General features: G+C 41.8%; 4 protein-coding genes across 7 annotated transcripts; 2 read left to right on the top strand and 2 right to left on the bottom strand.

Moving 5' to 3' along the window:
* Positions 1-4,851: 4,851 nt before the first annotated feature.
* On the bottom strand, positions 4,852-8,851 carry LOC111964161 (cofilin-2). Its single transcript, XM_023987921.2, has 4 exons — positions 8,749-8,851; positions 5,971-6,281; positions 5,774-5,850; positions 4,852-5,667 (listed from the first exon to the last, which is right to left on the bottom strand). The coding sequence occupies exons 1-4, from the start codon at positions 8,749-8,751 to the stop codon at positions 5,555-5,557; spliced, it is 504 nt and encodes a 167-aa protein (XP_023843689.1). The 5' UTR covers positions 8,752-8,851; the 3' UTR covers positions 4,852-5,554.
* Positions 8,852-10,297: 1,446 nt separating this feature from the next.
* Positions 10,298-11,681, top strand: tmem223 (transmembrane protein 223). Its single transcript, XM_023987919.2, has 2 exons — positions 10,298-11,066; positions 11,166-11,681. The coding sequence occupies exons 1-2, from the start codon at positions 10,445-10,447 to the stop codon at positions 11,462-11,464; spliced, it is 921 nt and encodes a 306-aa protein (XP_023843687.1). The 5' UTR covers positions 10,298-10,444; the 3' UTR covers positions 11,465-11,681.
* A 918-nt stretch (positions 11,682-12,599) lies between these two features.
* On the bottom strand, positions 12,600-14,124 carry LOC111964160 (coiled-coil domain-containing protein 85B-like). The gene has a single exon (XM_023987920.2). The coding sequence runs from the start codon at positions 13,629-13,631 to the stop codon at positions 13,032-13,034; it is 600 nt and encodes a 199-aa protein (XP_023843688.1). The 5' UTR covers positions 13,632-14,124; the 3' UTR covers positions 12,600-13,031.
* A 418-nt stretch (positions 14,125-14,542) lies between these two features.
* On the top strand, positions 14,543-25,277 carry LOC111964158 (acidic fibroblast growth factor intracellular-binding protein B). 4 transcript variants are annotated; one of them, XM_023987916.2, is made up of 11 exons: positions 14,543-14,856; positions 15,393-15,477; positions 15,677-15,875; positions 18,710-18,836; positions 19,565-19,665; positions 19,907-20,040; positions 21,835-21,943; positions 22,078-22,141; positions 22,523-22,609; positions 25,022-25,119; positions 25,191-25,277. In XM_023987916.2, the coding sequence occupies exons 2-11, from the start codon at positions 15,393-15,395 to the stop codon at positions 25,258-25,260; spliced, it is 1,074 nt and encodes a 357-aa protein (XP_023843684.1). In that variant the 5' UTR covers positions 14,543-14,856; the 3' UTR covers positions 25,261-25,277. The 4 variants fall into 4 exon arrangements, with proteins under 4 accessions (XP_023843684.1, XP_023843685.1, XP_070299743.1 ...); XM_023987917.2 differs by having other exon boundaries at positions 15,365-15,477; XM_070443642.1 differs by lacking the exons at positions 15,393-15,477; positions 22,523-22,609; positions 25,191-25,277 and adding an exon at positions 22,392-22,465 and having other exon boundaries at positions 25,022-25,111.
* Positions 25,278-25,613: the final 336 nt, after the last annotated feature.

Here is a 25,613-nt window from a genome sequence, read left to right as displayed (position 1 = left end):
GAGGATGTTTTAGAGAAGCAGTGCCAGCACTCCACCAGGTAGACCAGGTACAGCATGATCAGGAAGGCCACCGGGATGTAGACGTAGCCGTTGGAGACAGGGCTGTCATGTAGAGGCGGGCGCGGCCGCCGTAGTAGAGGCCGTGTTCATCGGCAGCCATGACAGTGACGCGTAAAAAGAGCACCATCCCAGTGTGGCGAAACAGCCGAACATCAGCAGCGTGAGGAGCAGGCACTTCCAATGGGACTCTCGGCATAGGACCCGGGAAGGGACTGTTTACAGGGACGCTGCTACAGGGGGGAAGGATAAGAGACAAGGTAAAGCAGATGATGGGGGGGGTGAGGATCAGGCACAAATACAAGTGGAAATTTGGTTAACATTTTATAAATGGGAGTAAGGTAGCAGGGTTTGAGTGATGGGATCAGGAGCTTGAAATTTGGGTAAAGGGAGTGATGTGTGGGTGGACAGGACGTTGGATAAATTATTGTTTAAGTGGTGGGGATGGGGTTTTAACAATAATAAAACATCACGCGTAATGGAACGTAGAGGTGTGATAAAAAGGAGAGGAACAGGATTGAAGGACATACAACAGGAGGCAGAAAGACAAGGAAAGGAAAGGGTGTTAAAACTGGATTTTTCTGCAAGAAACAGAAACAGAAAAAAACAGGACATATATTAAGTGTATTCCATAAGAATAGAGACGATTGGGCATCAATCACACCATGCCATGGCCTTAATGTCAAAACAACATTAATAAACATCAATGTTGTCTCCTCTCTTGCTCCCCTTTTCTTCCAGATATGGAACATTCCAGTCTCTGAGGCATGAACACATTTCCTGGCAGAGTGAAACCCAAACCATGAAGCCCATTTTAAACACTTGGTTTTAGTGGGCACTGGAAGAGGTTGATGCTTTTAGACCTCATCAAGAGAGAAAGAGAGTGCATTCAGCTCTCTGTTGCCAGTGGAAGTTAGTGTACTGTGGCCATCCCTGCTTCCCATAGGGAGATGCACATGGACAGGGTCACTCTTGGCCACACAGAGCATAGAAAAAGAACCCCCCCCCCCAAAAAAAAAAAAAGATAGATAAGAGGTGGCCTGTGTCCACAAAGAGTCTCATAATGAATAAGATTATATGGACAGATACTAGATCAGCCCTTCTATTCTGAGATGCTTTGTGGATACGGGCCCTGAGATCAGAGTATTTGTCTATCTGCTTTGCTTTTGATGTAGTCAAATGGGCCTCTCACAGCCATGACAGTGACCTTGCAGGGAAGGTTTGTTTTGCTAAAAGGCAGGCTGCTGTCCAAACGGTAGCTGTGAGGAGGTGTGTTCCTGTTGGCAGAGTTTCCGGGGTTTAATTGTGCTTGCATTACAAGGACAAGGGAGCACGCTGAGTCAAAAGGGAGAGACCATTTAAGTTCACCGTAAACCTAGAGCCAAGTGCCTCAATTGCTAATTTATTACATTTGTGTGTGTCTATATTAATGATGATGGGCTAACTCTGTACTCATCCCCCACTTAAAGGCCATTAGAGAGGAAGAGATGAAGAGAAAGAGAGGTATGGGTAGTTTACTAGGAGCATCATGTTTCTTCCCTCCCACTTGATCGCTTTTCTTCCCACTCCATATTGACATTAGCACTGTAAAACTACTTTGGGTGTAAAACTGTTGCTGAAAGAAGAATGGGAAAAAACTGCTTCAGTTTCACACACAGTAGAACATTTGTCTTTGCTCCTTACTGTCATAAGGACAAGGACAAAATATTTAAACTATCAACTATCAGAGCAAGTTGCCAAAATGAATAATGGTACAGGGAAGATGAAAAAAGGAGGGGGACAGAGTAAAGGAGTGTATTTTTGTTATAGAAACAAATCCAACTAAATGTAACATATTCTGATGCAACAACAGACAGAGAGAGGGATAGTGTGTTTAAGTAGATATATAAAGAGCATTTCAGTCTTACTCAACCAGTGTTAATTATTTATCAAGCCTAAGAACTACCGGTCTGAGAGACAGTTTTATCGGGAATGCCTCTCACATTAGAGGCAGGCGGAAACATAATGTGAGTTTGTGTGTGTATAAATTCAAGTAGGTCAGCCTGTAGTCTGCAAGTCCTTACTACATAAGAGTACAATTATTCTCAAAGTACGTGGAAGAAATCTGACCATTGATGGCTGCAAACACAACAACAACAGCAGCTCTATGTGGGTTGACCCAACCAGGTTTTCTTCAACCAGTGTCCAAACTGTAATGATACTACAGACCTCCCTCTCTTCTTTGTTTTTGTGTGTGTAGGAGCCCGTCTTCCACTGTCTTACCTTCACTTTGAGATGAAGGGCAAAGCAGAGGAAGAGAGAAAGTAGAGATGGCAGGCTTACAGTTCTGCCTGCACATTTGTCTTACTTCTCTCAAACCCCACAACATTCAAGGGAACACAGAGGCCGCCCAAGTAGAAAAGCAACCTCAGAAATAAACATTAACACACACAGAGGTGTGCTGATTTTGCCTGACAGGACACACAGACATCATTATGTGCACATATCAACCACGCTCATGGGAAAATAGGGCATTATGACATGTAACTTATGTAAATAGGCTGACTTTACACTAGATATGGTTGTGTCAGTATAATACAAACATAAAAACTCAATAGTGCTCTCTGGTGCTTGCCCAATCGGTCTCTCTTCTTTTTATTGATCTCTCTGTAACATAAGAGCTGAGGTTACAGCTCAGGTTACAGCTCAGCAACTGAGGACTCTAACATAAGAGTCCTTGGACGTTTAGGCTACTACTCAAGACAGAACAGTGATCTTAGACTATAATGTAGCCTGATGCTGTACAGTTCATTCTAATAAGTAATCCCCAAAGAAGATGTCTCCTAATCATGAGGAATTATTTAATAATTCATGTTGTTATCATGTCAGTAATTGTATGTGGCATTCATATCTCAGCCCAGGCAAATAGATCAGCGGGAGCTAAATCGTTCACCTCCAGTTCGACTGCAATGCAGTTGCGTCCGTCCATTAGTGAGGGGTGACTTCTAGTAACCTTGTAGTATACACGCACTAAAAAAATACGTGACTGGTCTCTCGTAGCCTATTGTAAAGACCAGCGTTCCTCTGATCAAACTCGGACGCACCAGAGATGCAGAGTTATGTTTGTGCTCAACATGTTGGTTAGTGAGTGGATAACTGAGTGAGCTCCTCTGGTTACAGAAGAGTGAAAACGGAGGTTGAGTAGCCTATTAGCTTGAGCTCACCATGCAGTGRAGATCTAAATATATGGATAATATCCTTGCAATCGCACATTCTATATGGGTATTAACGACATTGTCATTTTATTAGCCTGTATATAGTAGCCTAGGCCATTCAGTAGCAGCCAAAACAACAATTACGCACGCGCGCACTTACCCCCCACCCCCCAAACAACCTAGCCAATGCTCTACTACCTCTTCTCTTCTGCCCCCGTTCAGTAAGGGCGCTTCTCCGGTCACCGCAGGCATTCTTTCGTTCCTCACAAGCTACGATTTGACCGTGAGCATAGGGATCTATCCGAGACTCCCACGATCAGGGGGTCCAGTGTCCGGACCGCCCCGCATGACAACTCAAGCCCCATGTCTGAATTCGATTCTCCGAAAGCAAACGTCTTCGAGTATCAAGTATTCCTCTTGCCAGGTTATTAACACAGCTCCTAYCATTGCCCCAACGGATTGATTCGATCCTGTCCTGAGGTTCTTGTCACACGACGACCGCGGGACATGGCAAAAACCCGTTTCATGTGTAGTTTCTCGGGTGTCCGTTAAGTCACCGTATGTTGGTTTATTGCTAATGTATTGCTGTTATCTACTTATCTACAGTAGCTCCAGGCTCCAACATGGACCATCCAGCGGGGAAGATAGATGAGGAAATAGTGTACGTTAAATCACAACCGAGACATCACGTTATTATTTGGTAGGCTACCTCCTGACGATGCAGCTATGGTCTGTCAAGTGCGATAGCACGCTATTTATCCGTAGGCGTAAATAGATCCTCATCCCACCATTCAGAAATTATGATTGGCAGATAATTTCGTTCACCCTCCTCCTCGCGCATTTGGTCATGTGTTTATTCCCGTTTTCACCTGCACATTTAATCGTCGACGGTTAGAGCTGACGTCACCGAGTAGGGACATAAACGCGCACCATTTTCTGAAAGGCCTACATTTGAATTAGTTGCCGTGGCAATATTGTAGTCATTTAACTCCCGATATACGTTCTGTGAGCAAATCCTGCTTCTTCAGTCTGATGAGCCTTGCACATCTCCCACGTTTCACAACCAACTAGTTCCATGGCAAGGGTCTACGTGCAGAAATGGGACAGAACCAAGAAAGTGTGGATCTGACACTTATGCTGAAAATTGTATGCCCGTGCGCTTTGCCTCCACTTAGCTGTGGTTATATTGTGCTGTCAAATGTAAAATATGCACATTATGAATAGGCTAATAAGTGTTAGAATACTTATTTATCTACAAACATGCTATATCATTTTTTATTTCTTTTAAAGTAATATATAAAGGCATGCAGGAATGGACAATTAACCATAGGAAAAAATGCAACAGCCAACGCTAGTAAATGTAAGTGCATTTTCTTTATTTAGACATAAGGAGACAAACACCCACAATATATCCATCCACACTTTACCTTCTCTCATAGGCTTCTTCCAACTGGAGCAACCAACATTACTACATACACCTGACTCCATCTTGTTAAACCCTCAACCAATTTATGTTTAAGCTGTTCTGAAATTTCATCAAGAAAAAAGGAATGCATTTTTGTACACTGCAATTGTTTGCTGAAAGGTCTTGGAAATAATAACTTCCTGGAATAATGTTACATTTTTAAATTCTACTTGTACAGGAAGCATGTTGGAAAATAAACCTAGTTTTAACTACTGATATGCTAAAGAACAACAAATTTGTCAATAGAGGAATTACCATCAAATAACTTAGGTGTGAACAAAGTGCATAAATTGACAAGTTTACCCACAACGACTGCATTGTTGGGAACAAGTATTTTTGCTGCACCACTATGACACCTGCTAAACTGTTTGTGTGACCAATAAACTTAGATTTTCGCTCACGTTTCTCTTTGCTCTGCCTGATCCATACACCATAATACAAGAGACATACCCAGTCCTCATCTGCTTAAAAAATATCATCCTTAATGATTTCATTATGTAAACCACATTTTGTTCTTCATTAGTTTGGAAATTGCAAGGACAATCTTGGAAATGTTGACGCAAATCTTCATCTATTTTGTCATAATCCTTCATCACAAATTGAGACTTGTCTATGTTTGTTCTTCATTGTGAGAAGTGGAATGATAACCACAATTTTAAACCATGAAATAGCATACTTGATCTTTCTCCCCACAACAAGATACCCTCCACCCCATCTTATTTGTACTCTAAACCCCCCTCACCCAATTCCTTCTCATTCTGGAATGAACAGCCATACCCCCGGGACTTAAATTCTGTTTTTTTCTTTCCCTGTAGGCCTCAGTTGACAGAGAGTGGATTTATACAGGCCCACCTTCAAGGGTGACCACTGATGAGCCTCCAAGCTTCTCTGCTAAAGTGCGCCGATCTTTGATGTCCTCCAAACCATTAACTTGCCATTCATGCTTGATACCTAGAAATGAGCAAAGTGGTCAAATGTGAGAAAAATTAAACAAATGAAGGCACCCTAATCATCGTCACAGTTAGATTTTTTTTTCAACCTAAAAAGTTAAGCTCACCTGTGAATTTCTTCTTAATGGCATCCTTTGAGCTGGCATAGATCATTTTGCTCTTCAGTGGAGCACCTTCTGGGGCCCTGAGATACAAAGGAAACAGAATATTACCAAAATATTCTGTCTTTAGATAAGCAGAATTTACTAGTTGTAATCATCAAATTAAATCGACTTAAACCCAGTGCTTAACAGTTGACACTCACCAGAAGATGAAGACAAGGTCCTCCTTCTTGGTCTCCTTGGTCTCATAGGTTGCGTCATAGAGGGCGTAGCGACAGTCATCTGCAGGCAGCATCTTGACAAAGTGCAGGTAAGGGTCTGCGATGGTGGTACCCACATCACCGGTCAGAATCTCTTTACCTGCTTCAAGGACAATGTGCTTCTTGTCCTCGCTCAGACAGAACAGCACTGCCTTCTTCCTCTTCTTCTTCTCATCCTCATTCGCCTGGGCCTTACGGACCTTCATCTCATTGAAGACTGTAATAACTTCATCAGTCACTGTCACCCCAGAGGCCTAAGAGGAGAAAAACAGTTGAATGCATCATGTACCCAAGAGGTAAGAGGTCAATGAATGAGATCTCAGCTTTGGTCTGTATGTTTGGACTGAAGTTTAAAAGAGTTTGCAGGGCTTTAAATGGCTTGTTTTTCCAGACTAAACGATTGCTGATATCTTCAGCCCCGTCGACGAATCATTAAGCAAACACTGTTAGTGGGCACACTGGGATAAGGATGTTGATAAATCACTATGATCATTTCACACTTGCACTGTTCAGAGCAGTTACAGTTTAAAGAAAACATTTGGAACAATTGTTAGGCAGGTCAGTCCTTGAATTATTGAAATACCTGTAAGGATGGTGAATGCAAAAGTATTCTAATTTTTTCCTCAAAGTTGCAAAAGACGAGCCACAAGTCAAACAAACAAAAAACTCAGAGGGTTGTTTCAGAACAAAAGATACCTATTCAACAAGCAAACAGCGAAAGACAGCAGAGGGTGCAGTTACTGTTCATGAAATCAATACCTTGGACAACATGACTAAGTGAAACATACCCTACATTTTCACAATCATCCAATTACATTCCAAAACAATCTCTAAAAAGAGCCAGGGAAAACTTCGAAAAGAGAATATTCATCTCAAGAAAATACATTTCAGTTCCATTTCCAGTGGTTTTAAGATGATTTGGTTGCTGGCAGCTAACTAGCTAGAATGTTGTTATAACCCAGGTGGAAAACAAGACACTTCACTAAGACCATATATAGGGTGTCCAATCAAAAACATATTTTGACCAATGGATAAAATGTTATGTAGATAATCCTCTGAAACAACCAATGTTCCAAACCTCATGTATCTTGTCATAATCCATTCAAAATGTATTGACAGTTATTACCCTTACAGGATGGTCAAAATTATGGCAACTAAATCAATGGAGGCCAGAGAAAAAAAAGTGGTAATAAATCAGGGGGGAAAAGCATCGTGCTAGCCAGACTAGATGCTGAGTGAGAATTAAGGCTACCTGACAGGTTTACCATTGAACTCGTTATCTTTCTTTTAAAAAATAAGAGGTAAGATAGATATCGATTGAAACATTTTAGTATACACTGTACATATTAACGCGAAGTTCCTGTATTTTTCGAAGACTTCTCGAAAAACGTATCTCCGAAATGTCAGAGCACTGCGCGTATCCGAAATCATTTTACATTTAAATCAGCTAGTGTCATGCCAATTTTTATTTTTCTATTTGCATCCAACCACAAACTGGTCAAAAGTTTTCGCGATAAAGCTGCACCTCTGTAAACAGAGCTCGGTGATTTTAATCTGATGCACTTATGTTAATTATATGTTAGAGAAATACCCCACTGAACGATTCAGAACATGAAGAATGACATTTTTCTTGATAAATGTATTTTATAACATAAGGAAGTGAAATGTCATCACCCAGAGTGGGTGGACACCCTGGCATATGAAACAGGATGTCCACTAGCAAACAAACAGTGTGTTTGCATTGGGAAGTTGTTGCACTTCCTCTTCCCTAAAGCAGTGGTTACAGCGCTTGGTACATTCACTCTTATGGTGGGTGTGCTGAAGCAGAAACTCATACTCAGTGTTAGAAACACACTGGCGTGCCGTTGTCAGCGCAAGTCAAGGGAGAAGGAAATTGTGTCAGGGTTCGATGCCATGGCTTCCTAGTTTGATGGAGCTGCTAACCAATTCTCAATAATCATTCTCAACAATTGTCGTCGAAATTGTTAAAGTGAACATACGCAGTCAACAATAAGATGCCATTGAACAAAATCCATTGACATGTCATAGTCCACGAACATTGCCAGGTAGCTAGCAAGCTTTGACGGCACACTTCCTTGTACTTGCAGTAAGGGTGGGGTCGGCTGAAACGGGAGGTAACGTTAGCTACCGGTACTAGCTAGCTGGCAGTAAATGTTAGCGGGTGAGGCGTTAGACGAGTGTCGGATAGGCTAGCATCGTCTTACTCAAACATATTATTGTCACGTTAAAGCAATTGTCAATTCCAATCAACACCAATGGTGGATAGCGTACCGTTCGTTTGCTAACATAACTGTGCCATCTGAAGTCATCTAGCTAACTACGTATACTAACTAGTTAGCTGGCTAGCCATCCGGTTCGCAAGAGGCCTAGTTAGCTTAGCTAATACTAGTGATACTGTTAGGTCATGGTTGAGAGGAAATGCCGAGGGGCCAGGTGAAACCTAGTTAACTCTGACCATGAATGACAAATGGCGGTTTAGTTAAATGCTAATTGTTGAAGCAGGTTAAACAGTTAGCTACCAAATGTGGGCTGTTAGCTAGCAAGGTGGCCAATGTTCATCGATTGTAAAACTATGGTGGGGAAATAAATAACTTAATTTTATGATCAGCGGGCCAAGTAGCTAACTACCAATCCCCAATACAATGGGTTGTATATGTAGGATAACAAAATTAGTTATTTGAACCATAAAAGTAACGTTACCATGGTTGGGTCTTTCGTGTATCAGCGTCTGAGTCGAAAATGAAATGTTCGTTCTTCTTGTTGAGCTCACACTAGACCGGCGGACACGCGCTTGACGGGCATCAGAAAAAGGGAGCAAGTGTCAACCCAAAGTATCATGGGAAATGTATTTTCAATATAACCCTCCCCCGAACACACACTGACACAATCACAGTATGCACTTGAACGACGTTCAGTAGGCTAAACTACAGATCTAGACTGTAACACTCAATGTTCATATTGAATAACGTTATAGAAGAAAACGGAGCTTTATAGCTACGTCTCTAGACTATATTAAGAACATACTTTTTTTAATCCCTAATGATTTATATGGTGAAAAGAAAAGTTTGCGCGCATTAAATCAGCTTTTAAAAAGTATGTCCAATCCAGCTTGTCTCTCACAATCAATTCACTGTATGCATTTTTGACAGACATAGGGACTGACGTGTCTCTCTCTCCGATACATCAGTCATTCATTCGAACCGAGAAGGTTGGCTAAACTTACTTCCAAATAAGGAAACGAACGGCAGTAGGGCCTATGCGCGCCTCGTGCACACCCTGCGGTTCGCGGCATCTATATCTCCATATATGGCCATTAGGGCATTTCGTTCTAATCTAGACCAAGACAGACGAGTATTTGCTGTGCAATATAAACGACAGACTCAAACCAGAGCAAAGCGAGTAAAAAAAGAGGAAGAGAGAGAGAGAGGGAGGATAAACTACTAGGTGAAATACCACAGTGTGCCATCACACCAGCAAGAAAATTGCAACAAGTGAAGCACAAACACCTTTGTAAATACAGCCCATATTTATTTTCCCTTTTGTACATTGTTACACTATAAATAGCCATATTATAACATTTGAAATGTCTCTTATTTTTTTAAACTTTTGTGAGTGTAATCTTTACTGTTTAGTTCGGATTGTTTATTTCACTATTGTTTATTATCGATTTTACTTTCTTTGTCAACGTGAACACGTTTCCCATGCGGATAATGGCTTTTTTAATTGACTTGAGAGAGGGCGAGAGAGAGTGAGAAGGAGAGTGACTACGGGGAGGTGTTCATTCGTTGTCTTATTTATAGCACCACCAGTTTTTCCACACATCCATACATTGGACTAGTCTACTGAGTGAGATGAGCAAGACTATAGCTTTGTGACACATTTTCRGTGGATAAAATTAAGGGATGATAATTGTAGCTATATAACACAATACATTCTCTTAAATTCGCTGTGTTCATATATAAGATTGTTCACGACATAGGCCTGATATATTAGGCCTAATTTACCAGTAGGCCTAGCGATGAGACCGCTATCAGAGACGGAAGAGAAAGCGATACATCTCAGTCCATTTTTTCTGTCTCTTAAATACAGTCAATGAACTAAGTAGACCAGACCCCGCAGCTATTGCATTGGTGTGAATGGGAGAACCACCTCTTCAGTAGACCGGAACTGTGACAATTTTTTCAATGGTAAACGGCCTGAGTAAGACATCTTTATGTATCAACCATCTTTGAAGCTATCACGCTTGCTTGCCTTGGCGTTACTTTTTGTGCCACTGCAGTCTCCGTAGACATCTAAACATGGCGGCGTCCTACAAACGAGTTATGTAGCTTGTGTCCAGCTATGTTCTGATTGTAAAAAAATCCAAGGGTTCCATAAAAAACTGACAGTAAGAAAAATGGGATTTCACTCTTTGTTAAGCGGTATATCGAAGTGTTGGTCTAGTCTTGCACGTCATCGATTATCAAACGTTTCGCGATTGCGGAACCTTAGCGAAGTGACACCGAGAGCGATTTTGAGCCGTCCATCACATACACCTTCACCATCGTCGACATGCACTGGCATGAGCAATGGCCACCTATATAGCCGTATAAGAGTAGCATACAGTTTGGGGAGAGAGGGTGCTATATGGGCAACAGATACGTTGTGTTTTGGTGTGTTATCAATCCGCTCAAGAGTGAACACACAAAAACGGTACTTTCATGTTATGAAGAAACTGCACCAACAGGTACCTCTTTCCCGCCCTCTTTCTACATCGACAGCAGTTGCAAAAGACGTGATTCTGTTTGAGCACGACCGAACAAGGTTCTTTCGCCTCTTAGCAGTCTTCTGTGGTGGTCAGTTTCTTTTCTGGACATACCTGGCCCACTTCGCCTTTACTGGTCTTCGAGACACTGGTGGAAGTGGTTCTGGTGGGAGACATGTCTCCACTACTGGCTTGGCAGGACTTTGGAGTTTCGATATGAACCTGGGATCTAATGCTTGGAGATATGGATTCACACTGGCATGCCTTGTTATTGGTATGTGTCAGAATTGATTGTGCAGAAGACTGGCAGTATTATAAATTGAGGCACCTATACCTGTGTGTGATTGTATTAATACTTTTCTCTCTCTCTTAGGTGGAGGGATCATGGGACTTGGTGCTCTGTTCTGCCGGCGTTCTGTCAGCCAGGTGATTCTACATAAAGGGGGTGGGATGGTCACTGTGTCGACACAGTCACCCCTGGGACCAAACAAGGGACAGAGAATTACTGTACCCTTGTCACAAGTGGCCTGTTACGCCCACAGACAAGAGTCTCCTACTTTCATTCCCCTCAGGGTGAAAGATCACAAGTTCTACTTTCTTTTGGACCGAGAAGGCACACTGAATAATCCCCAACTGTTTGATGTTACAGTTGGGGCATATCGATCATTCTAGGTGTGTCAAGATAACAGAATGTGACTTGTCCCCCATTGTCAATGCAACAGTGTGTCAGTACATAGGGGTTGATTGGAATGAATTCAACAATCTGTTGGCTAAAGTTCTAAACATAAACCATTGATTAAGTTTGCAAAATTTTTGTTGGCTTTTTGAAATTAATTTGACAACAAATAAGATATGGATATTAATAAAAAACTGTGTGGATATAAAACAATTACATGTTTCCAGTGCATTGAAGTGGATCATTTTCAACACTATTCACTACCTCCAAACCAAAAATACACATTTTCAGTCAGTATTTTTACTCTGGGATGAAGATTGTTGTAACTGTAACTAAAATCTGCATCTGATAGTAGATGATCTTAGCAAAAAGGTGTGCTGGGTCCACACTCAAAAATATATCGCAAATATATTGCATAAAGGCTTTGCAGCCTTATTCAGTGTGTAGATGATCTTAAAAGGCATACATGCTTGGCTATGAGTTTGAGTTAAAGATTAGTTTGAGATAACATTAGATAATCTCTCCTGGCTCAGTTCCCCACATACCTCCTCACTGAGACTGGGTGGAGTGACTAGTTGTCCTCAATCACCATTGAGATTGAGGAGTTACTGTAGTTGCCCGCATCTCCCTTTTGAGTGCAATCTCCACTCCACATCGTTTACTCCACTTCCAACAGCTGTCACTGAACATACTGAATGATTTACAAATAATAATGAGTAGTTATTTATGATGCATGGTAATTTGTAGATCAAACAGTCGGAAGTCACCTGCAGTGTCGGCTACAATGTTGAACAAGCCCAATATCCTGCATGTATTGGCCTAGACCTTGCTCCTGAAGTTGATCCTGGATCAATAATGAATTCCTCCTTCATCCACTTCATCCTAAGAAAGTCTTACAACTGGGAGACTGGGAGTTGGGGTTTTCAAAACATCACCATCATGCATTATTGCTTCTAATCTACCCAAATAGGGGTCATGTAAAAACAACAAGCTGATTCAGATCATTATTGTCATCTTTTAAACAAAACAGTGTAAAAACATGAGGGTTTTCACAATTACAATAAAGTTTTGGACAATTCGTTTTTTTAAAATTACAAATACTATGACATGCTATAAGGGGCACAGACACGACTTAGAAAAGGCTCACCAGCTCAAAGGATAGGATAGATAATGCTTTGATATTCAGAGAGAAAAGTGATATTGAATGAATGGAGGGAAAATAAACACTATTTGTGTGAAGAACAATATGACAAAACTGCAAGGGAAAATTGAACATGTGTCATGCAAACTAATAAAAGAGAACTGAAGAATACAAATTCCCATCAACAGTCAATATAAAACAGTTCGAGATAAAGCATTCCCGTGTCGGATGTACAGTATGTTGCTTATTTCAGCACCATGGTCAGCTCCCGTCATATTGAATGCGCGATAAGAACGTGGCCTGTGATATTTTGCTAGAAATCTATAACATAGCATAAAAACGACCCATTCCCCTTTTATGTGACCTGAGGTGACATTAACAACATATTTTATATTTGATAGAAGAAGTTTGTTGGTACCATCTCATTCATCGGGAGAACAGACTAGAAGAGGATCTGGACTACCGATGCTCCCAGCGCTGGAACTTCCATCTCCAAAGTCCCGGGCCACAAAATACTGTAAACTCAACTCGGACGACCCGCCAGGACTGGAATCACCTCTGCTGACACAACCCTCCTCCAGAACAACACACAGTTCCTTGAGATCGAAATTCTCCTTTACCAATCCATCTTGCACTCGTTCCAAATCAGCTAACTTCTTCAGATGTCCACCCACGTCCTCACGCATCACTTTGGCAGCGTTGTGTCCAAAAAGTTGCCACTCTCGGGAAAGCGTTTTTATTTTCATTCTGTCATCATCCAGGAAACTACATAGTTCTCGCAGTTCTTGGTTCTCCTCCTGAAGCCTATTATTGACTACTTTGAGTTCCCTGATTTCGAGTAAATGCTCCTGCAGTTGTTTATTAACCTCTTTAATTAACCGCCCTCGCTGTATAAGGGCTGTCATCTTGTTGGCCTCCTCTTGGCGTAACCTGGCCACGATGTCTTTTTTGGAGAATGACATCAAATCCTCGTCGGACATTTTAGAGAGCTCTCGCTTGTCAATCTCGCTGTTGCTGCACATTTTGTGTCATTTACTGTAGGCTTGGTGTCATGCGAGTGCGGCTCAACGACTATGCATGGAAAATATGGCAATTTGCAAAAAAATAAACAGTAATAAAATAGGTAATGGAATGCTTACAAAATTATGATTTAAATTGTGAAGCCCTGATCCTCAACGCTACCGAGTATGTCTTGCAAAACAAGCCTTTGCCCACATTGCCTCTGTCATTGTAATTTTCACGATACGAAGTGAAACGAGCGTTTTATGTAGCGTTTTATGCAATTTGTATCGATGCCTCTTCTAAAGCGCGTAATAAAATGGCTCTTAAAAATGGCCAGTTAAGAAGAACATAATTCGTCACCAGTAGGCTAATGTTGATGTAAAAATACACTGTATTTTCTCACTTTCACCAGGGTGGCGCTCAAGTCCAGTCCACAGAAAGATAAACGCGCAGTAATATTTAGACAGAGGAAACAATGCGCATACAGATTTGTGGAACAAACCAGCTCAAGTCACCTAAGAAATATATCCGTACTCAAGAGAGTGTTTAGTTTAGGCAAATATAATGGAACAACTATAAATATTGGCCTAGACCGCCTTCTTAGCCCACTACCTTATCTCCCATGCAGTAGACACTCCCACCGTGAACTGTTTACATAGGAATGTTGCTGATTTCAGCACCATGGACAGCCCCAGCATTTTGCTAATTTCAAAACCATGGAACGTTCCATAAATTTGTCCATTTCAGGACAATGGGCAGTGCCCGTCATATTGCGTGCGATAAAGACTTCCCTTCAAATAACTCGTCCAGCGATATTTTGCTAGAAAACGGTACAAACCCACCCCCGGAAAAAACTATTTCTCCACAGCAGTAGATGGCAGTAAAGTGCCTTGTATCCAATGTGCTATTCTCTAGAGATATCCAGCAAAGAGAAACAAAGTTGCGCTTTCTGTTGTGGATTTTGAGAGGAGCCACAATTTACATGTCAGCGACACCATCTGTCGTTTCGCTTTTATTTTACAATAAGGATAGAGTTTTTAAGCAGTGTTTAGTGTTCTTTTGAATGCAGGTCTATGCAAATTCGATACGCTGTTTTTACTCGAATTCTTTGTAGAACCCAACGTTTTAACTGCGCAATAAATAATACGCGTTTGCAGATGCTGTTTACCCAGACGGTGCCTGGTGCAATATATTTGCTTGCTACGGTTTCCGCTCGACTTGACAGATACATAACACTAGTTAAAGGTAAAGTATTATTATTTGTTATTCCTAAAAGGGCTATGTTACATAATGGCACAATATAGTGACCCGGTGTGACTACCCTTTTAAATGGGTCATCGATCCTTGACTGTTAATGCCAGCTTCACCTAGAAACATGACCCTCAGTGAATCAACTTTGCAGTCTATCAATAGTGAGACATAATGTGTATATATATATTTTTTCTTTTTTTTATTGTCACATACACCGGATAAGTGCAGTAAAATGTGTTGTTTTCCAGGGTCAGCCATGGTTGTACGGCACCCCTGGAGCAAATTAGGGTTAAGTGCCTTGCTCAAGGGCACATTGACAGATTTTTCACCTTGTCGGCTCGGGTATTCAAACCAGCGACTTTTCAGATACTGGCCCAACGCTCTAACCGCTAGGTTACCCGCTGCTCTGTAGATATAAAAGGCTACCAAGATCATTCTGGTTGTGTGTAGACTACTCTTTTTAACTACTCGGCATAGTCGTTCTTAAATTAACTCTCTGCAGTCATTTTGGTTCCTCATTATCCTACAAGATGTCTATGGAACTGGATGTGTTTGTGGGGAACACAACTATCATGGATATGGAAGTCTATCAGCTTTGGTTGGACGGCCTCACAGGTTTGTCTCTATCCTATTTTGTTGAGACTTTGGAATGACAAGGCTGTGGTGACACTGCACTGTGTGACAGAGGAATGTATTGATTTCAGGAATGTATTGAAATCACAGATGCCTACACAATAGAATGACAATGACTTGACCGTGACATCATTTACATCCTATTGTCTCTCTCCCATCTCTGCCATGCTCTCCCTCACAGTGAGTGATGCAGTGAAGGTGCGGATGGATGAGGGGGCATTATTGGAGTGTGAGGCGAATGCAGAGGTGCTGACCAGCGATACCATGGACCAGTTTAGAACGTTCCAGATGTGTGAGCGTCTCTTACACTCCCCCACCAAACTGGGCAGTCAGCTGCTGTATCAGATCCCGGCCCAGAACCAGAGAATTCTCATTGAAAGGTGTGTGTTCAGTTCCATAAATTGTTACTGTTCCCAAAGCCAAGGGCAATTTGTGTGGAAACGTAGAAATAGACACAGGGCCAGTGGTGGTTGGTGCCATTCAAGATTAGGGAGGATTATTTGTTTTAATGAGCATGGCCATATTTGTATTACAGCATATGACTGTCATTCATATCCCATTCACCCAGCTCAATGTAAGTAACATTGATAGGTTCAGGCTACTACATGATACAAACATTTTCCCTATACCCATCATGAGGTTGTTACAACCTAGCCTACAAATGACATATAGGTGCACAGGTCGAGAGACACATAGAGTAATGAAGGTGACAGACAGTGACTCATTCAATACTGCTTCTAGCTGATCTGGGGTGTAATCATTAGTCCAAACAGTTATTGGACAAATTCAGGTAGTTCCCTCCCAGTTTCATTCTGTTTCCTTCCATTTAAGACACGTTTTACAACAGAATCGGCGGAATGAATACACCCCAGATCACCCACAGTTCGCTTTCAAAGCAGCCACATACAGCATCATCACTTTGCTCGTTGTATAATTCCTTCTCGCATCTATGTACTCTCCTCCTCTCACCTTTTCCCTCCGCTTGTGGACTTTAGGGCACAACACAACAGCTGTCTTTGACCAGGTGCAAAAAACTCTCCAAGCCAAACCTTCATACCATGTCCGCTAAAAGCTACACAGCCTACATCATTGTCAATACATTAACGTTATAGTCAAAAAACTAGAACTAACACATTAGTTAATCCCCAACCCAATCCATGTGTACAATCACGCAGTACAGTGAATTTTATAGCTAGCAGTTTAGTAGTTACACTGGCGGGCCCCGTTGGCAATAAATTAATCAAACCGAAAGCTTACCTTGATTGGAAGAGTTTCCGTGTTGGATAGGCTAAGCCAGCTAGCTAACATAAATAGCATTCCTCTCTGTTTGAGTCAGGTTGTTGAGTAGGCTAAATTAGCTGCATTAGCTAAGGAAGTGAAAGGTAAATGAAGAAGAAGAAAAAAACACTATGAAATATAGCTACAGTATATCTCTCCCTCTCTCTCTTTATTTCTTTCTCTCTCTCTCCTGCTTGTCCTTCATTGTTTAAGAAATTAATTTGTTCAAAACTGTTCAGCTATTGTATTTCTCTCTTTGAGTCAACTACTCACAACATTTTATCCACTGCAGTGCTAGCTAGCTGTAGCTTATGCTTTCAGTACTAGATTCATTCTCTGATCCTTTGATTGGACGGACAACATGTCAGTTCATGCTGCAAGAACTCTGATAGGTTTGAGGACATCCTCTGGATGTCATCATACACTATATATACAAAAGTATGTGGACACCCCTTCAAATTAGTGGATTCGGCTATTTCAGCCGCACCCGTTGCTGACAGGTGTATAAAATCGAGCACACAGCCATGCAATCTCCATAGACAAACATTGGCAGTAGAATGTCCCGTAATGAAGAGTTCAGTGTCTTTCAGCGTGGCACCGTCATAGGACACCACCTTTCCAACAAGTCAGTTCGTCAAATGTCTGCCCTGCTAGAGCTGCCCCGTCAGCTGTAAGTGCTGTCATTGTGAAGTGGAAATGTGGAGGAGCAACAACAGTTCAGCCGCGAAGTGGTAGGCCACACAAGCTCACAGAATGGTACCGCTGAAGCTCGTAAAAATCATCTGTCCTCAGTTGCAACACTCACTACCGAGTTCCAAACTGCCTCTGGAAGCAACATCGGCACAATAACTGTTCATCAGGCGCTTCATGAAATGGGTTTCCATGGCCAAGCAACTGCACACAAGCCTAAGATTACCATGCACAATGCCAAGCGTCGGCTGGAGTGGTGTAAAGCTCGCCGCCATTGGACTGTGGAGCAGTGGAAACGTGTACTCTGGAGTGATGAATCACGCTTCACCATCTGGCAGTCTGACGGACGAATCTGGGTTCGGTGGATGCCAGGAGAATGCATGGTACCAACTGTAAAGTTTGGTGGAGGAGGAATAATGGTCTGGGGCTGTTTTTCATAGTTCGGGCTAGGCCCCTTAGTTCCAGTAAAGGGAAATCTTAACGCTACAMCATACAATGACATTCTAGATGATTTTGTGCTTCTAACTTTGTGCTTCTAACAGTTTGGGGAAGGCCCTTTCCTGTTTCAGCATGACAATGCCCCCGTGCACAAAGTAAGGTCCATACAGAAATGGTTTGTTGAGATCAGTATGGAAGAACTTGACTGGCCTGCACAGAGCCCTGACCTCAATCCCATCAAGCACCTTTGGGATGAATTGGAACACCGACTGCAAGCCAGGCCTAATCGCCCAACATCAGTGTCCAACCTCACTAATGCTCTTGTGGCTGAATGGAAGCAAGTCCCCCAGAAATGTTCCAACATCTAGTGGAAAGCCTTCCCAGAAGAGTGGATGTTGTTCAACGAGCAGGTGTCCACATACTTTTGGTCATGTAGTATAATTACTGAGAACCATGAGCCTCCTAGGGTTTGTATTGAAGTCAGCTAGCTGTCCTCCAGCTACACCATGGTGCTACCCCAGAGAGTGCTGTTGAGGCTACTGTAGACCTTCATTGCAAAACAGTGTGTGTTTTAATCAGTTATTTGATGAGGTGTGAATATATTTAGMATATTTTTATCCAAAAAGGATAACTTTTATGTTTCTCTATTTTTATTTTTGTGAAATTCACTTAGTAGGATGGTCCTCCCTTCTTTCTCTGAGGAACCTCCACTGCTCAGGACCATATGCAAATCCAAAATACTGTGTGTGTGTATTAGCCCTTCCTCCCCATGTTTTAGAGCTAACCAGTGTGTTGTTATTTTCTGCAGGTACTATGAATTTGACAGTGTGTTTGCCAGAGAGGTGCTGGGGAAAAAGCTCTCCAAAGGGACCAAAAAAGACCTGGATGACATCAGCTGTAAAACAGGGATCACACTGAAGAACTGCAGGAGACAGGTGAGACTAACACAAACACCACACTCATTGAGAAGGGGCTACATTAATATAGCGTGACTCCTGACTGTATTAACACACAACTCCCAGCTTGAGAAGAACCTGTCACTCAAGAGCAGCTTAAATACAAAAAAGAACAGGCCAGGACCTTACCTGGACAGCACTGCTCTGGGTGTTCTGATGCTTCTAGCTTGGAGTTGTATGCTCATGATAACATAGCTACAGTATTTCACCTTTTCATGTGTATATTATTGCTTACTAGGTGTGTCCAATTTGGTAACCACTCCCTCTTCTAATTAGGGCTAATTGGAAAAGCCTTTCAAAAGAGGACATTGTATTCTCCTTTTTCTGTACTCCCTGACGAAGGCCATGCAGCCGAAACCCGTCGGTTTTTAAACAACTTTGTTTCTATTGAACATGCCATACTAATAAAGGCATTTTAATTAATTATATGAAGAGTGCCTTGGTCCTCCTTTCTTTTTGAGCACTGCTCTGTAATTGAATTATCTGTCCAGTTTAAGCACTGTCATGCAGAGGGATTTGCCTGTCAACCGTGGGGCTTTTATAGTGATGTCATGATCAGAAATACAAAAGCCATTGGATATAGAGCATACCAACACGAAGCACATCTCTGTCTCTGTCTCTGTCTGTCTGTCTGTCTGTCTGTCTGTCTGTCTGTCTGTCTGTCTGTCTGTCTGTCTGTCTGTCCGTCTTACTGTCTTTCTCTCCAGTTTGACAATTTCAAGCGGGTGTTCAAAGTGGTGGAGGAGCTCAAGGGCCCACTAGTGGAGAACATACAGCGTCACTTCTTGCTCTCCGACACACTGGCAAGGTGGATACAAGAACAGAGTGGGAGGAATAAGGAAGGAGAAACAGAAATAGTGTAGCGAAAGAAATCTGTCAACCATAACTCTAGTAATATTTATATATTCACAGGGAATAGCATACATGCGTCTTTGTTTGTAGACTAATTGACTTAATGGTTTATAGAATGATGGATGAAAAAATTATAATTGGGTTCAGGCCCTCTAACCTACTGTGCCTCCCTCTCACTTTTTTCTCTATCCCTCCAGGGACTATGCTGCCATTGTGTTTTTTGCAAACAGCCGCTTTGAGACAGGAAAGAGGAAGCTACAGTACCTCTCATTCCAAGACTTTGCCTTCTGTGCAGGCCAGCTCATCAGTTACTGGACAATAGGAGCAATGGGTAAGATGCATCTCTTTGACCAGTCACTGATGGCACAATGCAGATAAATGTAGTACACAATACAAAGAAGTCAGTCCCAGGGGGAAAAAATCATATCATAGAAATAATTATTTGAACCCAAAGCTCTTGTCAAAAACTGTTTTATTTGGCCCGTGGAAGTAGTTGCGTTATGACAGGGGTCTACAACAGATCGATTGCGAGCTACCAGTAGCTTATGAGTAGCTCGCCAAACAATTCTGTGTTCCACCGCAAACTGTCATAACGTATCAGACACCGCAAGCTTCCAGCTACTATCTAACATAGAAATGATCCCACCCCTGGTTAGCCACTATTGGCTTAAAAAGCCAAACCAAACACAATATCTGCCAATTAATTTCCATCGATATTGCCCCTTTAGGTCTGTGTGGTGCTGGCATTTGTCTATCAGTCCTTTTGTAGCCAGTAGTGATGGCTCGTTCGCGAACAGCTCTTTTTGAACAGCTGATTTTGGTGAACGCAAGAAGCCGATTCACATATGTGAAAAATAAGTTAATTTGGCTCCCTGATTTGCATACGTTTACTATTTGAGCTCCAGACATCGATTATCTGCAGATAAATTCTAAAAACGTTCTCTGAAGATGGTAATTCCTCAGTGCAATAACAATATAGTGAGGAGAGAGCCTCATTGTGGTTCACGCAATTTTTTTCAGTGCATAAAATGTTATCTTACATTTTTTTTGCAAGCCATCTAATAATTTGGTCAGGTAAACATTTATTTGAACTCCCATTTCACGATATGACATAATGCTAGTCAATGTTTTAGGCTTCAAATTAGAGATTAAAGCCGTTTGGGAGCCAAATGAATGTCAATTTTAAGTGAACGAAGCCAAATGATCCGGCTCACAGAAAAGACTCGAAATGCCCATCCCTAGTAGCCAGTTGATGTGATAACCATCTTGTGGTTTGACAGAAATACTTTACCCAAAACCTTCTCAAATAAATGTTAACTGCGAAATAGGCTTACCTGGCAGAGGTATGTCATGAGTAAGTACTGTATATTATTTGCAAACTTTGCCATGAAATGAGCAGCAGTAGTACAGAACCATCCTAGACCGGCACATTAGACTGCACACTAGATGTGCAATTAAATTAAAGGGCCAGATGCGCATTTAAAGGGGAATTAGACTCACAAATCTAAATATGTTAGTTTTCTTCAAGACCCCCACAAAATGGTATTATGTTGTGATTTAAGCATTGACATCAACGCAGAACATCCGATGTCGTTCTTTCTCTATGAACAATTGTAATGTTGAGAGTGAAAACCCCCAAAAATCCAAAACCAGGAAAATACACAACTGAATTTGGGGGGGGYAAATTGATTTTATAGGGACCCCTTAGAGGTTTTTGTTAACCATTATTTTACCAGGTATTTTGACAGAGAACATAGTGCACTACTTTCGCTTGTACAATTGGCTCCCGAGCTGCACAGCAGTCTAAGGCACTGCATCTCAGTGAAAGAGGCCCCATTACAGTCACTGGTTCAAATCCTAGTTAACTTGCCTAGTTAAATAAAGGTTAAGTAAAAAAATAAAAAAAATAGGGACCCCGGAAAGAGGTGCAGGGGAAATGAGGAAATCATTTTTTTTTTAAGTTATAGAAAAGTGAGTAGCTCACATCATTTACATTTTTTTTTTTTTTWAAGTAGCTCTCATGCTAAAAAAAGGTTGGAGACCCCTGCTTTATGAGGTATCAACGCTGGACATACTTGGCTTTCTAGCACCATATCCCATTCCTTTTCCCCCTCTCTCTTCACAGATAGCATGATGGAGGATATGGATGTTGACCTGGAGAAAGAGTTTCTGCATGAACTGAAAGATCTCAAGGTTTTGGTTAATGACAAAGACATGATGGACCAACATAAAATGTAGGATGGGTGTAACCACGTGTATGAAAATGCWTATGTGGGTTAATGTTGAGAGTTCTAAAAACAATTCAGCCATTGATGTCTTTGCTGGTCCCCCTCTTGACTCTTTTTCTCTCCTCTCCTCGCTCTCTTAGCCTGGTGTGTGCTGCTCTGCGGGGAAAGATCAAAGTCTACAAGTTGATGGAGGTTAACTTCAAAGTGAGCAACTAACTGATAATTGCTATTAATGTGTACAGAGACTAAGAAATGCACATATCAGAGTTGGAGTTGTTTTTAACCAGAAGTGAAGTACAATATTGCCAATGCATGAAAAATAATAGTTAATTTCAATTCAAAGTGTCTAAATTATGATTAATTAATAAGTTAAAGTAAAATATATCAAAGCTATATGAAACTAGTGTGATGGGTATCAAACAGTCTAACATTTCAGACTTTGATTCCTATTCAGATTGAAATGAACATCCCACATCCCTCCCCCCACTGAAACAAGACAAAATGGAAGGAATTTGAATCTGTTAGGTTGTAAGAATGTCTTTTTACTCTCTTTTCCTATCTCACTCTCTCTCTCTCTGAACACAGAATCTTTCTAGAGCCCTGATAAACCTTGCATCTAAACTTACACATACCAAAGATGTCAGAGATTTATTCATCGACCTTGTGGAGAAGGTACACCCCTAATAGCCAATCAACGTGTTATGACATACATTACCAGTCAAACGTTTGGACACACCTACTCATTCAAGGGTTTTTCTTTATTTTTACTATTTTCTACATTGTATAATAATAGTGAAGACATCAAAACTATGAAATAACACATATGGAATCATGTAGTAACCAAAAAAGTGTTAAACAAATCAAAATAAATGTTATATTTGAGATTATTCAAAGTAGCCACCCTTTGCCTTGATGACACACTCTTGCCATTCTCTCAACCAGCTTCATGAGGAATGCTTTTCCAACAGTCTATGATTTTTTTTGATTTTTTGATTATATACATTTTTTTACCCCTTTTTCTCCCCAATTTCGTGGTATCCAATTGGTATTTACAGTCTTGTCTCATTGCTGCAACTCCCGTACGAACTCGGGAGAGGCGAAGGTCGAGAGCCATGAGTCCTCCAAAACACGACCCAACCAAGCCGCACAGCTTCTCGACACAATGCCCACTCGGAAGCCAGCCACACCAATGTGTTGGAGGAAGCACCGTACACCTGGCGACCGTGTCAGCGTGCATGCGCCCGGCCCGCCACAGGAGTCGCTAGAGCGCGATGAGAAAAGGACATCCCTGCCAGCCAAACCTTCCCCTAAACTGGACGATGCTGGGCCAATTGTGAACCACTCCATGGGTCTACCGGTCGCGGCCGGCTGCGACAGAGCCTGGACTCAAACCAGGATCTCTAGTGGCACAGCTAGCAACTACAATGCAGTGCTTTKGACCACTGCGCCACTTGGGAGGCCCCTACAGTCTTGAAGGAGTTCCCACATACGCTGAGCACTTGTTGGCTGCTTTTCCTTCACTCTACGGTCCAACTAATCCCAAACCATCTCAATTGGGTTGAGGTCGGGTGATTGTGGAGGCCAGGTCATCTGATGCAGCACTCCATCACTCTCCTTGGTCAAATTGGCCTTACACAGCCTGGAGGTGTGTTTTGGATCATTGTCCTGTTGAAAAAGAAATGATAGTCCCACTAAGTGCAAACCAGATGGGATGGTGTATTGCTGCAGAATGCTGTGGTAGCCATGCTAGTTAAGTGTGCCTTGAATTCTAAATAAATCACTGAGTGTCACCAGCAAAGCACCCCCACACCATTACACCTCCTCCTCCATGCTTCACCGGGGGAACCACACATGCAGAGATCATCCGTTCACCTACTCTGCGTCTCACAAAGACACGGTGGTTGGAACCAAAAATCTCAAATTTAAGACAGATTTCCACCGGTCTAATGTCCATTGATCGTGTTTCTTGGCCCAAGCAAGTCTCTTCTTATTGGTGTCCTTTAGTTGTGGTGTATTTGCAGAAATTCGACCATGAAGGCCTGATTGATTCACGCAGTCTCCTCTGAACAGTTGATGTTGAGATGTGTCTGTTACTTGAACTCTGTGAAGAATTTATTTGGGCTGCAATCTGAGGTGCAGTTAACTCTAATGAACGTATCCTCTGCAGCAAAGGTAACTCTGGGTCTTCCTTTCCTGTGGCGGTCCTCATGAGAGCCAGTTTCATAATAGCGCTTGATGGTTTTTGCGACTGCACTGGAAGAAACGTTCAAAGTTCTTGAAATGTTCCATATTGACTGACCTTCATGTCTTAAAGTAATGATAGACTGTCGTTTCTCTTTGCTTATTTGAGCTGTTCTTGCCATAATATGGACTTGGTCTTTTACCAAATTGGGCTATCTTCTGTATACCCCCCCTACCTTGTCTGACACAACTGATTGGCTCAAACGCATCAAGAAGGAAACAAATTCCACAAATTAACTTTTAAGAAGGCACGCCTGTTAATTGAAATGCATTCCAGGTGACTACCTCATGAAGCTGGTTGAGAGATGCCAAGTGTGCAAAGCTGTCATCAAGGCAAAGGGTGGCTACTTTGAAGAACCTCAAATATAAAATATATTTTGATTTGTTTAACACTTTTTTGTTACTACATGATTCTATATGTGTTACTTCATAGTTTTGATGTCTTCACTYTTATTATACAATGTAGAAAATAGTAAAAATAAAGAAAAACCCTTGAATGAGTAGGTGTGTCCAAACTTTTGACTGGTACTGTATGTGACAATTCCTCTTAAGATGTTTCTCAAACTTGTTATAGTGAATTCCGCTGTTTGGCATTATAGATTGTAGAAACAAATTAGACATGATCGTAAAGATGGCTATGAAGTATAACTGGCAATGTATTGAGGTAGTTTTATTGGTTAAATCTTGTTGGTATAGTATTCAGTTTGACCTTTCTGTGGAATAGATTCTGTGTTTACTGCCCTGATACTGACTATCATCCTATGACTAAGTTGCTTTTCCCCTGTCCTGATAAGATTGAGAAATCTCTGCTAACAGCCTTATGTCCTCCTCCTCTTCTCCTAGTTCATAGAGCCATGTCGATATGATAGATGGACAGTGGCAGAGATCACACTCTTCCTCACTCACTACACCAATGCCGCTCACTGTCTTGGCACGTTCAGGTTAGTTTGTGTGTGTGTGTGTTTATACAGTCATTAATGTTGTTGTAATACTTAATCTCTTCTCTCTTCAGGCACCAGYGGATTTGGGACAGATACATGGGCGTCATCAAAAGCTGTATCCTCCAAATGTACCATGAATAGGTAGATCCCTGGTCTGGACCTCCTCTCCTGATTTGAGCTGTATCACAGGAGGCTGCTGAGGGGAGGATGGCTCATAATAATGGCTGGAATGGAATGTTATCAAACACGTGGAAACCATTTATTTGATGTGATCAATACCATTCCATTTATTCCGTTCCAGCCATTACTAATAGCCTATCCTCCCCAATTAAGGTTCCACCGGCCGCCTGTGATCTGTATTGATCTTACTGTGAATCTGTCTTCCCTCTGGCATTTTTTCGTAACTACCTCAGCCCAGTGCAGTCCACTTCTCCACCTCTCCCTGATCAAAATGAACTATCTGTCTCCATCTCCTTCTATCTCTTCAGTCAGTC

Source organism: Salvelinus sp. IW2-2015, linkage group LG5 (assembly GCF_002910315.2).
Source record: "Salvelinus sp. IW2-2015 linkage group LG5, ASM291031v2, whole genome shotgun sequence".
Classification (NCBI taxonomy): domain Eukaryota; kingdom Metazoa; phylum Chordata; class Actinopteri; order Salmoniformes; family Salmonidae; genus Salvelinus; species Salvelinus sp. IW2-2015.
Note: the sequence above shows the minus strand (reverse complement) of the source record. Positions and strands in the feature narration are given on the sequence as shown.